The 12585-nt window shown below is 39.5% G+C and overlaps 2 protein-coding genes across 2 annotated transcripts in view; one reads left to right on the forward strand and one right to left on the reverse strand.

The window, feature by feature from the left end:
• Window positions 1–8572, forward strand: LOC125178749 (WSC domain-containing protein 2-like). Its single transcript, XM_047883253.1, has 8 exons — window positions 1–18; window positions 380–632; window positions 1975–2178; window positions 3643–3830; window positions 4233–4316; window positions 4494–4598; window positions 4910–4986; window positions 8413–8572. Exons 1-8 carry the CDS (start codon window positions 1–3, stop codon window positions 8570–8572), a joined length of 1089 nt encoding a protein of 362 aa, XP_047739209.1.
• Window positions 8573–10423: 1851 nt separating this feature from the next.
• Window positions 10424–12585, reverse strand: part of LOC108679621 — a 6860-nt gene continuing 4698 nt past the window's right edge. The window contains exons 3-5 of the mRNA XM_018168280.2: window positions 12177–12287; window positions 11610–11732; window positions 10424–11188 (exon numbers count right to left, since the gene is read on the reverse strand). Coding sequence (XP_018023769.1) covers window positions 10586–11188; window positions 11610–11732; window positions 12177–12287 — 837 coding nt within the window. The 3' untranslated portion in view covers window positions 10424–10585. The remainder of the gene's footprint in view (window positions 11189–11609; window positions 11733–12176; window positions 12288–12585) is intronic.

Raw genomic sequence — 12585 nt, forward strand, 5'->3', positions numbered from 1 at the left:
ATGGAAAGCGAACTGAACGTGACTTAATTCAGAACATGTGCGTGCCTTGCTCTGGTTAAGAAAGCTATCAGCAGCAACGAACACATAGCTAACTAAATCAATTAAACTGGGTTTTGATTAGCCGTAAACAGCACACAACTATGTAAACAGTAGAACTACACATTACCATTCTAGTACACACTAGAATGGTATCAATTAACCTGGCTTGTGTGTGCTGTAACATAGGCTGTGGATTGTTTTTTTTTTCTTGCTCCAATAAACCAAGGAATTTGGAAAATGTCAAATATACTCAAGTTTTTACGCGATTAGAAAAATTATTCTTTGAAAGTTTCTATTAGTTCTCATTTAACTTCACTAATTTAGTGATGTCGCTTATGAGTTCTCATTTAACTTCACTAATGTAGTGGTGTCTCGTAGGGCCCTGTCCCCAGACCTGGCCCGTGGGGCGTGGGCCCCGTGGCCCACAGACCCGCGGTGCAGGAACCTGACGGTGCACTTCACCCACGCGGTGCCCCCACGCGCCCTCGCGTCGTTCCCAGGTTCAGGCAACACGTGGGCGCGCTACCTCGTCGAGGGCGCCACGGGCATCCACACGGGCTCCGTGTATCTCGACGAGGAACTTTCTGTTAAAGGTTTCTTTCTATTCGGTTTGATTTTGTTCAATGAAATTGATTGTCATTGTATCCATATTAGCTGATGATTGTACATTTGTCATTCCAAGATCTCAATTATTAAACGTTGCAAAACCTTTATTATACTTGATAATGAACAATTTTTATTCGAAACGTCATAATACCACACAAAATTAGATCGGTACTCACTGCAGTGAGTGACAGAGAACGCATTTTATCGCCCGTCCGTGAAGTCACGGACAAACGGACGGGCGGACATGACTAGCACAATAGCGCCTTTTTTCATTATTGAGAAAATGCGCTAAAAATGCACCTAATAAATCCTAGATATTCAAACTTTCAAATCCTTCCAATCTTAATTCTCCAAATTGAGGAAAACAATAGAATTGTTGGCATGAATACTCTCTGGCCTTCAACAAAATCCGCATTAAATTGATTTCTATGTAATTTCATAGTATAATATTCCTTATCTTTCGTTCATAACGGTAAAATTATTCTACATAACAATCTGCCATAACAATTTCAACAAAAAATATTCGAAGTTTTCAAGTGCAAGACTTATAGTTCTGTCCCAACTGGCAATAGTAAAGAATTTAATTTGGCAAATAAATGCCAAAACCATTTGTCTTAGGGAACCATAATGAGTAGGATTTAAAAACCTGTATAATAAAGTCCTCTTCGTATGATATATATCTCTCAATTAGTTCTAACTGTTCTAAAGCCATTTGCACCCCTAGAATAAAAATCTTCTCGTAATTTTCTGTTTCCGTGGGTAACTTCAATAAAAATTAATTTGATGTCCTAGTAAAACTCACTTCATATACTTATGTGAAATGAGTGAAGAACCTCAGCTCGGAAGAACAATGAATAATGACCGATGAATTTATTGATTCCGGATGAACATTTAACATGAATTACTAAGACTGAGGTTGTGAGCCGTTGATGTCTTCGTATCGCAAACGACCGCTCATGCGATGAGTTAGGATCCGCTCATGCAGCGGATCCTTAGGAACTTAATTATAAATCGGGATTTCTGCGCAAGCAGTAAAACTAAGTTACGCAAATGCGATTTGCAGGAGTAACATTTAAATCTGACGAGCAGTTATGAGATGGATTAGTAATTTTGTTGATCAGATGTTAATTATGTGACCACTAATTTCATATGATTGCGATGTTGTTGAAGATCAGAGAGCTTCCGTTGAATATAAATTTTGTTTTGAATATGAAAATGAAAATAGAATTCAAACGTTTTTTATTTACAAGGTTTCAATTGATTATCATATATTTTGATGTGCTCTAAATAGGAATTTTATTTAAGATCAAAAATCACTTATATGGACAGGTTACAGAGGCGAAAAAGAGGCCTGGAACAGCGGCACCACAATACTCCAGAAGACCCACGAGTATCAGGACCAGACAATATCTCTGTTCAAAGGACGTGTGGTGCTCATAATACGCAACCCTTACCGCGCCATCCTCTCCTACCACAACTTCAACGCTGGCGGCCACCGAGGGCATGGTTCCGTTACCGATTACAGACGCAGAGGTTACTACACTCAGAAAAATTGAGACATATGGTTCAAATAGCGATACACTTTATGGCAGAGGTCACTACACTCAGAACAATTGAGACATATGGTCCAAATAGCGATATACTTTATGGCAGAGGTCATTTCACTCAGAACAATTGAGATATATGGTCCAAAATAGCGATACACTTTATGGCAGAGGTCGCTTCACTCAGAACAATTGAGACATATGGTCCAAATAGCGATACACTTTTAACACATTTTAGCCTGGAAAAAACGACGTATCAGTGTTGCGCGCATAATTCATTTTAGTGAGTCATTTACCCGTTTTCATTTCACATAATTAACCCATTCATTTTGGTGAGTGTAAAGTGACCGCGAGTATTGATCAGGCCTCGTTAAATGACTCACATAAATTATATTAACTTATTTAAGTCATTTCTCGGACGAGAGTCTGTTTACACGCACCCGCGTACTTTTTGTAAAAGCATATCATTTTAGACGACTAGACTAGAAAATCAAACGTCAGTTATACTCACATCATAATCTTGTTCACTCATTAATTGAACGAACCAAATAATGACCTAAAGCATAACGTGAGGACTGTGATGGGACGGTCTGTAGACGTCAGGACTGTGATGGGACGGTCTGTATACGTGGGGACTGTGATGGGACGGACTGTAGACGTCAGGACTGTGATGGGACGGGACGGTCTTTAAACGTGGGTAGTGTGATGGGACGGTCTGTAGTCGTGGGGACTGTGATAGGACGGTCTGTAGACTGGGGGACTGTTATGGGACGGTCTGTATACGTGGGGACTGTGATGGGACGGCCTGTAAACGTGGGGATTGTGATGGGACGGTCTGCAGACGTGGGGAGTGTGATGGGACGGTCTATAGACCAAGTGGCTGTTATGGTTCCATCTTTGGAATATTTAGAGGGATATTTATGTTTGATGTCTCATTTAAGAAGATAGCTGCGTTAGTCTAGTGGCTGATGATGTCAAGATGGTGAGAGACCAAATAGTGTCAGTATACTGTGCATTGTAACTGTTTAAAATTATTCAAGTGTCATGATATATTGTGTAAAAATAATGATCGAAAGCGTTTAAAAATTAAATTTAAAATTAACAAAAAATTTAAATTCAATTTATTTATAATTATTGAAAAAATTAAATTTATCTGGCTGGAGGCATTACTCGACATTATTGTATATTGTTATTATGGGATCAATGTTTCATTGTGCTGCTTTATTGTAATGATATTATTGGCATTGGTTAANATTGTATATTGTTATTATGGGATCAATGTTTCATTGTGCTGCTTTATTGTAATGATATTATTGGCATTGGTTAATGTTATAATATATATGTAATAGAGCATTGTCTTTTCCTGTTAAAATAATATTCATGTTTGAATGAAAAATTAGTAAAATACGAATACAATTTCTGACGACATAATCTCATGAAATAATCTCCGCAGAATGGATCATGTTTATGCGGATGCAGTTGCGTCGCTGGCTGCTGACGGCGCTGCAGTGGCTGACGAAGGGCAGCGACGTGCAGGTGCTGCACTACGAGCTGCTGCAGCACAACCTGACGGCGGCGCTGACGAGCCTCGTGACGACCTTAGGTCTTCCTGCTGACACTCACAGACTGCAGTGCCTTGAGGTCAATAGTCTACTTACGTGAATGACGTGAATGTATTGTATGAGGTCACTTATACTCACGTGAATGTGTTGTATGAGGTCACTCATCTACTCACGTGAATGTGTTGTATGAGGTCACTCATCTACTCACGTGAATGAGTGCATTCTGCACTCATTTACTCGCGTCAATGTGTTGCACTCCAAACTAATTTAGCAATCCAATAAATCGTATGATAAACAGGTGAAATTAGGGCAGAAATTTTTTTAAATTAACTCATTTCATCTTGAAATAATTAAATTATGAATAAAACTAAGTATATCGTAAAATTATCATTGTAAAAGGTACTGACCCCCATAAATAAAATCATTTATGTTTTTGTTTATAGATATTTCGACTGATTATTTGACATGCGCTCGCGAGCAGAAGTACAACTCTGGGTCGTTCCAAAGGGAGCAGCAATTCTTCCCTGCTGATGTTAAAATATTTCCGTCGGACCTCCGTCGTTTGGTTAGTATAACAGTCAACTTGAATTTTCCCGAACATAACGTTATCAAATTTCAATTTATAACTTTTACTTCTCTTATAAAAATGTCTTTATATTGCTGGTCCATGAATACCTGGTTCCCAACACCGTTCGATGTTGATAAATAATGAAATTCGTTCCCGTTGTTCCGTTTATGTTAGGTGGATCGCGCCATCTTGTACGTAAACAACCTTCTGATGAAACGAAAGCTTCCGTTAATGCCTATTCATCTTTATGAGTTCTACAATGGCAGTGTACCGCAATCGGTGAGATCATTTCACTTCTTTCCAACGAAATTTTCATGCCGAATTGATTTTTTTACAAAGCCTCGAATTAACCTTCTTTTATTCCATCTATCATCTATGCCACTTTTCTGCAGTAGATGAAAATTGATCAAATCATCTACAATTTATCCTCTGAAATATGCATCTGGAAATTCTCCTTCACGCAAACTTCCTTCGTCATAACTTTAAATGACTTGTGCAGAACCATATCATGATATATAAAATAATCTATATTTCGATATGGCTGCAATCAGACTGCCGCTATAAGGCTTAAAATGTTATTGATTTTACAGATAATTCGTCACACCTGCCAGACGAATCTTTCTCAGACTCAGTGCGACGCTCTCATCGACGATATGAACAGGACGAGGTACTTTAAATCCCCATCATATACTTATAGTTTCTTATTTAATTGTGTATAGTATTCCTCACTGGAAATGAGAAATTGAGCAGAAGCTTTTCGATTTTATATGCTCGCTTTAAATGCTTTCCAATATTTCTTCAAATACTCTATTTTTTTAAATCGCCGAGGTGGCCAAAATTTAATAGCAAAATAAGATTAATGAGTTTTGGTTTTGAAACCATGGCAAGCTGTACAAATTCTGCAATTTCTAGAATCAGCAGCAGGGCATGTCTGCCCAAATGTAGGCTGACACTACAATAAAGGCTTACACTACTATATATATAACTGTGTTGAAAATAGAGATAGATTTGCCTACCTGTCAACCAACGTTCAGGTTTATAGCTGTACAGAGCTGTGGTTAAAAACGGATTTACTGCAGTTGTTGCGGTTTAAAAAATGAATGAGCTTTCAAAATACTTATGCAGTCTTTGCAGTTAATGATGCCAATAATCATGACGAAAATAGCAAGTTAGCTGCAGGTTAGCACACATACTCACCCAAATACTGAAGTATTTTCCTGTGTATTTATCCCAAATACTGATTTATCTTCCTGTATATTGATCCCAAATATTGAAGTATCTTCCTGTGTATTTATCCCAAATACTGGAGTATTTTCCTGTGTATTTATCCACACTTTATGTGCAATTAAGTCGGTACATCTGGAGGGGATTGAAATGAACCATTTTAAATAATTGGATCCTTAATTAATTAGGGTAACATGGGGCAGAGGGACCACTGCGGGTCACGGGCCCATAGCGGGTTTCTCGCTAAGTATGGCAGATATTGGTCCGTGTTCTCTACCGCCGGTCGAAAGTTTCACTGGGATGAAGTGTACGGATTTACGTTGTGCTAAGAGTTTGCGATATTAAGTTATTTGTAAATAACTGTTTTAGCCCAGATAAAATTTTTTTTGCTGCTAAATAATACTGTTTTCGATTACTGTAGATGAAGCTTTTGAAATTACTGTGAATTATATGTTGAAAGTAATATTTATAGGGATAATTTTGAGATCAATTTTAGACTATTAGCTTTTAAAATAAAATGTTGGCACGATATAACTTGAAATGATCCCTAGTGGGGCAACGGGCTAATGCGTGTCACGGGGCAAAGCGTCCATGGTGGGCTCAATACCCCTCAGTGAAGTCTTGTGTTATACATCATTAGATTTGTCTCAATGACCTTTTCAAAACTATGACCAGCTTTTTGAATTACAAATTACACTTCATTTTGCATGATTTTTTTATTTGCCGCCTCAAGGCAGCAGGTCTAGTTTCTAGTTATGCGTATTTATGACCCCTTATCGAGTTATTGCCAAAAGTTGATTTCAGTCAACACCAATGAGCCAAAAGTTGACGAGTTTTTATGGTGTTGGCTGAACTCACGATTAGGTACGAATTCTCTGCACATAATATTTGGATTATGGACGAAACTGGAACGAAGTTTTTTTCTGACCAACTAAATATATTTTTTCTAGTCAAGGATACATTTTTCATGTCAAGGACGAATTTTTTATCGCAAAGATATATTTTTCAAGTCAAGGATATATATTTTTATGTTAATGAAATATTTTTCTGCACGTCAGTGATAGATTTTTTAAGCCAAGAGTATATTTTTTTCAAGTTAAGGAAATGATTTTTTGAGTTGTTAATAAATAGACGAATGTCATATTTTTTATTACATTTTTCTTATTTTTAACTGTAAAGTGTTATTTTATCATTTTTAAACGAATAATATGCAATTGTGGCAAAGGGACCAAGGGTGGTCGCCTTGCCCCAAGCCCATAGGCCCATTGCCCCAGGGGTGGGGCAATGGGCCCATTTTGACACTTTTTACATAAATAGTGTTTCATTAAAAATTGAATAACTCTATAGGCGTCTAATTCACATCATACATTCCTCATTAGTTGTACCTTTAAACAAAACAAAGAACCACCTCGTATCCATTAAAACTTCATAAAAAATTTAGTTTAAAAAATGGGGGGCGCTGCCCCATGTTACCCTACTTACAGAACGTATCGGGATAATTTTGATTTAGGTTTGGGGAAACCTTTTGCATAACCTATAAAAAATTAATATGTGATAACTATGGTACAATAAGGGTAGATAACAAAGATAGAATGAATATTGCATAAAAAAAATTACAAAACAGGCAACAATTGAGTGCGAGTGACTCGTTTTTTAAGTACTAACTTATTATTACCTTCGTTTTTTAGCTATATTTCTGTTCATGCATAATTGCATTGTAATTGCACATAATTTCGTTTGGGAGCGTCGTTGTCGTAAGGCAGGCTTGTTACTGAACATTGAACCATTTATCACTCTTGGGAGCGATTAATCACCAATATATTGGGAGCGATCATCAGCACTAGCTTGGGAGAGATTCATCACCTTCTGTTTTGAATGGGTTTATCGCCACCAGCTTTGAATCAATTCATCAACCTTAGTTCTGGAGCAATTTATCACCCTTACCCAGGGAGCGATTCATCGCCCTTAATTTTGGAGCGATGCATCGCTCATATCCTGGGAGCGATTCATCTCCCTTTGTTTTGAATAGATTTATTGCCACCAGCTTCGGAGCAATTCATCACCCTTAGTTTTAAAGCGATTTATCACATTATTCTGGGGCCGAGTCATTACCCTTAGTTTTGGAGCGATTTATCACCCTTATCCAGGGAGCGATTGGTCACCCTTAGTTTTAAAGCGATTTATCACCTTTATCCTGCGAGCGATTCATCACCCTTACATAATTTTGAAGCGATTTGTCACCCATAACTCGAGCATGACTTATAACCCTACGATAAGGGCCTTCCGATTGATAGATTCGTACATGAAGTTCGAATGCTAAAAATTCATATTCATGAATATGAATATGAAATATTCATGCTAATTTCGCTCCATTGTATTTGACAACCCTGGGTGGGTCGTCCTGACCCATTTTGGCCCGGTAAAAGGGCGTATTAGTGATCGAACTAAATTCCTACTGAACTGGGTGCTAAATTGTATCGTTATTTGGATAATATTTTGTTATTTTCATTTTCATTATATATGAAACAATATACAATATATAATTCATTTTTCAGAGACTATCCGTAATCCTTTTGCGATTAAGTTAATCCAGCAGGCACATTGATTATACATATTCATTTTATTTTCACCAGTTCAAAATAATTTTCTATTTGTTTGGAATTTTTTAGAAAAGCATAGCATTGCAAATTTTGTGATTTTATTATCGTTAGATCAATGATTTTTACATCGATCAGAATCAATCTGCTTACCTAATATATTATAATGCAGTTCATACACCCAGGGTCTTCTGGATCTCATCACACTGTTTATCCTAGGCCAGGATCTCATCCTGATGTAGAATTTTATTCTACTTATCTCGACCTTGCAGGGCGTTCCAACATCCCTTCATATTGTCAGCCCACGATTACCTCAACGACTTGATCAACGGCGTGGGTCGAGACCACCTCCAGGGGATCAAACTCTCTGCTCCGGTAGAGGATCTTTTCACGTCGGCCCCAGAGTTTGAAGTGAACTCTCAGCTCCGGTAGAGGATCTTCTCACGTCGGCCCCAGAGTTTGAAGTGAACTCTCAGCTCCGGTAGAGGATCTTCTCACGTCGTCCCCGGAGTTTGAAGTGAACTCTCAGCTCCGGTAGAAGATCTTCTCACGTCGTCCCCGTAGTTTGAAGTGAACTCTCAGCTCCGGTAGAGGATCTTCTCACGTCGTCCCAGGAGTTCGACGTGAACTCTCAGCTCCAGTAAACGATCTTCTCACGTCGATCCCGGAGTTTGATATGAACTCTTAGCTCCGGCAGAGGATCTTCTCACGTCGATCCCGGAGTCTGATATGAACTCTCAGCTCCGGTAGAGGATCTTCTCACGTCGGCCTTAGAGTTTGAAGTGAACTCTCAGCTCCGGTAGAACATCTTCTCACGTCGTCCCCGTAGTTTGAAGTGAACTCTCAGCTCCGGTAGAGGATCTTCTCACGTCGTCCCAGGAGTTCGGCGTGAACTCTCAGCTCCAGTAAACGATCTTCTCACGTCGATCCCGGAGTTTGAAGTGAACTTTCAGCTCCAGTAAACGATCTTCTCACGTCGATCCCGGAGTTCGACGGTTTAACAATTTCTGTGAAGAGCTTGCATCCCGTATTAAAGTGCCAAAAAAAGCCATGTAAATGCACCAGAATTTCATTGAAAACTTTTCGGAATCCAGCACTTTAATCAGTTTAAACGTTAGAAATCTGATTGTCTTCTTTCAAACTTCTTGAACTTTTGAACGGATGAGATAACTGTTTGTAAAAAAGTTGTTCAGATAATTTTTGTGTACTTATTGAACTTTTTTCAATTCTGTGGTTAATCTGCAATTTATTCCAACTAATGATCTAATTTCTTGGATGCATGTAGTCACCTTCACCGCTTGTGTCGAAATTTAGATAGTAATATTGAAATATACTTTTGTACATAAAAATATCAACTCCAGCGTCAAGCAAGAGGGGAATTATGAGGAGATTGTTGAGGAACGTATAAGAGGGCATTTAAATAAGAGCCGTGTTAGGGCAAGATAAGCATTTTGGACGAACATTAGTGTCTTCGGTAACGGAAAATCAACAGGTTTTCAAATGCTAGTATTGGTTCTAAGCCATTAGATGCTTTCAGAGTACTTATCCTTCGATTTCCTACAAACATGTCTATTTAAACATCATAACCTCGTAAAACTTTTAAATCCTTTGTTCATTAAACTTTTGATATGATGTGGTAGCTTTCATACACCCACGCTACTGTCTTCGCCAAAGAGAGACGTAGAAAGTGCCGGCGAAAGTTTTCTGGTAACATGTTAACGGTTTACTAAGTCGTGTACAGCAACTAGTTTAGTTGGTGGTGTCTTGTGCCTCAAAATTAATTTATTAATTAATTTGATTGTTGTATACTATCATTCATTCATTCATATCTCACTTCTAGAGATACATTTAGCCTCGCTTGCGATTCCGTTCCCAAAAGCATTCTTGAGTATCCAAATCGCAGGCTGGATGTAAAAAATTATTTTTGACGTGTTAACCAACTTAGAAGTGAATAAAATTAATGTTTCAAACCAATCCAAACTAACCACAAACGTGAAGCATGGTTAGATCATTTGAATGCTTTCTCCAATGCTCAAGAATCTTACTGTGACTTCATTCAGAACTAAGGCAGAAATTCGGCAAGGAATCTTTATAACAAGATGATAGATTTGAGGGTCATGATATTGATGGCTCATAGATTTCTGTTTATGCAATTGCTAAGTGGAAGTTAGGCCAAGCTTGCCATCACTGACTTGGCTGTAATCACTGGTTCCTTGACTCATGTCCCAAAAGAAAACAACAACGAAAGATAATTTTACTATAATAATTTTCTTTACAAATCGTATAATTTTTCTTCAATTTACAGAAATATTACAAGTGTCGTTCCTCTAGTGTTTGGAAGAGTTAAGGCTTATAGTTCAACGTATTCTAAAGGAATAAATGCTTCATTATAAGTCTACATATTTAGTCGTATGTGTCGTATTGATTACATGTCAAACTTAACGCTTATAATGTAGGAATATACTGGCATAAGGGTCGGTACAGCGCCCCACAATCCATGGCTTCCAGCCCATAGCCATCATCAAGACGTAATAGCAAACATTTCCTTTTTTCTTGGTCTGGAGACTCCGTTTGAACCTCTGAAAAATTATCGTTCACAAAATCACCGTGGTTAGGGCCAATTTCATTTTGCTGCATCGCCGAAGATGAAGCCAAAAGTGAGTTAGAGAATTGTAGTCCTCCTTTATACCCACTATACTCGCCTGTTATCCACTTTAGCTTAACTCTGGACTCATTTGTGTCGGCGTCACTCGAGCGGATGCTCGTTTTGGCCCCCAGCCAGAACCCTTGTCTGGAATGTGCATGCAAGGACCGGACGACTTTGTTCACATCTTCCGTCGCCGGCAGGACGGCCAGGTCTCCATCATATGACCTACACAGGGCGCGGGCCTGCGTCCAGTTGTAGGCAGTGGTTGGGGATACGGGAGATGTTGGAGCGAAACTCGCATCGTAGTGGACAGGCGGCAACGGCACCGGCGGGACGATGGTTGGGACTTTCAAACACAGTCCTGCGATTGCGGTGAAGTGCTGGGGACAACCGTCAGTACCCTGGGGAGGAGAATGAAGTGTTGAAAAAGGAGACGGGATTGTGTCGTTGCGTGGGATAAATGAATATTCAGTGAGTAGAAGAGAAATAGACTATTGAACCATTTTTCGATTGGTTCGAACTTTCATTGTTCGTTGTTGTTGTTTGTGCAGTGTTGTCAAAAACGAGGAAATTCGATGGCGAAATCAGTTGAAAATGCGTTGGCGCTTTAAAGAATTCGTGCACTGTGTAGCGTCTCCTGGAGTGTGTGCAGTGTGCACGCAAGCGCCTTTTTAATCGCTCACAGCGTGATTCTCATAAAAGGAAAATATGAGCTTCATGAGTGTCAACTGACCTTTAATCACTTATCAGCCAGCGCAGTGTTTTGATCAGGAAGTTGACGTTACTTCCAGTAACGCTACCCTCGCCTAAAGATGAACTGACCTGCCTTATGGCTGTCTTGATCTGTGCGGTTGACCGCTTGAGGGCTGCCGCGACGAAGTCGTTCGTGTGATGTCCCGTCGCCACCGCCGCGGACGACACGCTGGTCACCGAGGCGTCCGCAATCTGTACGTTAGGAGGTCAGAGTTTAAAATTTCGTTTTCAATATGATTTTCGTGATAATAAGAATCATAATGAACTGTGTTAGAATAGAATAGAAGTGTCGGCACTGAAGAAATAGGCCCATGGCCTGTTGCCGATTCTTGAATTTTTCGTGACTTGATTCACAAGGGATCCGGCCTTTGGAACCCGATCTTTCCATAACTGACGATTATTGTATGCTTCAATGAGTTCCCTACGCAGACGTCGATAACTGAGGCTAACTACTTGGCTTTGGCTTAGATTTTGAGCTGCGCGAACATCGCAAAACTCCGTATTTCCATGTGCTCTGTGAGTGCTTGATATGGTTTATTGCTACCCCCACCTGAATAGTGGCCACCCTCTCCTGAATAGTGACTATTCTCTCTTGAATAGTGACTATACCCTCATCTGAATAGTGGCTACCCTCACCTGTAGGGCGATATTCCTCGCCTCGTGTAGGGCGTCAGTTGCTGTGTTTGCCACGGTGGCAGCGATGGCAGCGGTTATGGCAGATTCTGAATTCCCGATGGCAGCCTCAAACTGAAATAAAGATAAATTAAAGATGAATAAACCTTTTCTGATGAATTAAGCGGTTCAGTGAATTAACCGGTTCTGTATTCACCACGCAGCTCGCATAAAGTTACTTTCCTCGCACCTGAAAAGTAAAATAAAGTTTTTTCATATTGTCATATCAAGAATTGATTGTTCAAGGTAGCATGGAGGCGGTCATGGTCATAATTGTGCAGATACGGTGGCAGCCTTGTATAGCAGCGGCAGATGGCAGGCACGGTGGCAGCCTTGTATAGCAGCGGCAGATGGCAGGCACGGTGGCAGCCTT

The sequence above is a fragment of the Hyalella azteca genome, unplaced genomic scaffold (assembly GCF_000764305.2).
Source record: "Hyalella azteca isolate HAZT.00-mixed unplaced genomic scaffold, Hazt_2.0.2 contig12391, whole genome shotgun sequence".
Classification (NCBI taxonomy): domain Eukaryota; kingdom Metazoa; phylum Arthropoda; class Malacostraca; order Amphipoda; family Hyalellidae; genus Hyalella; species Hyalella azteca.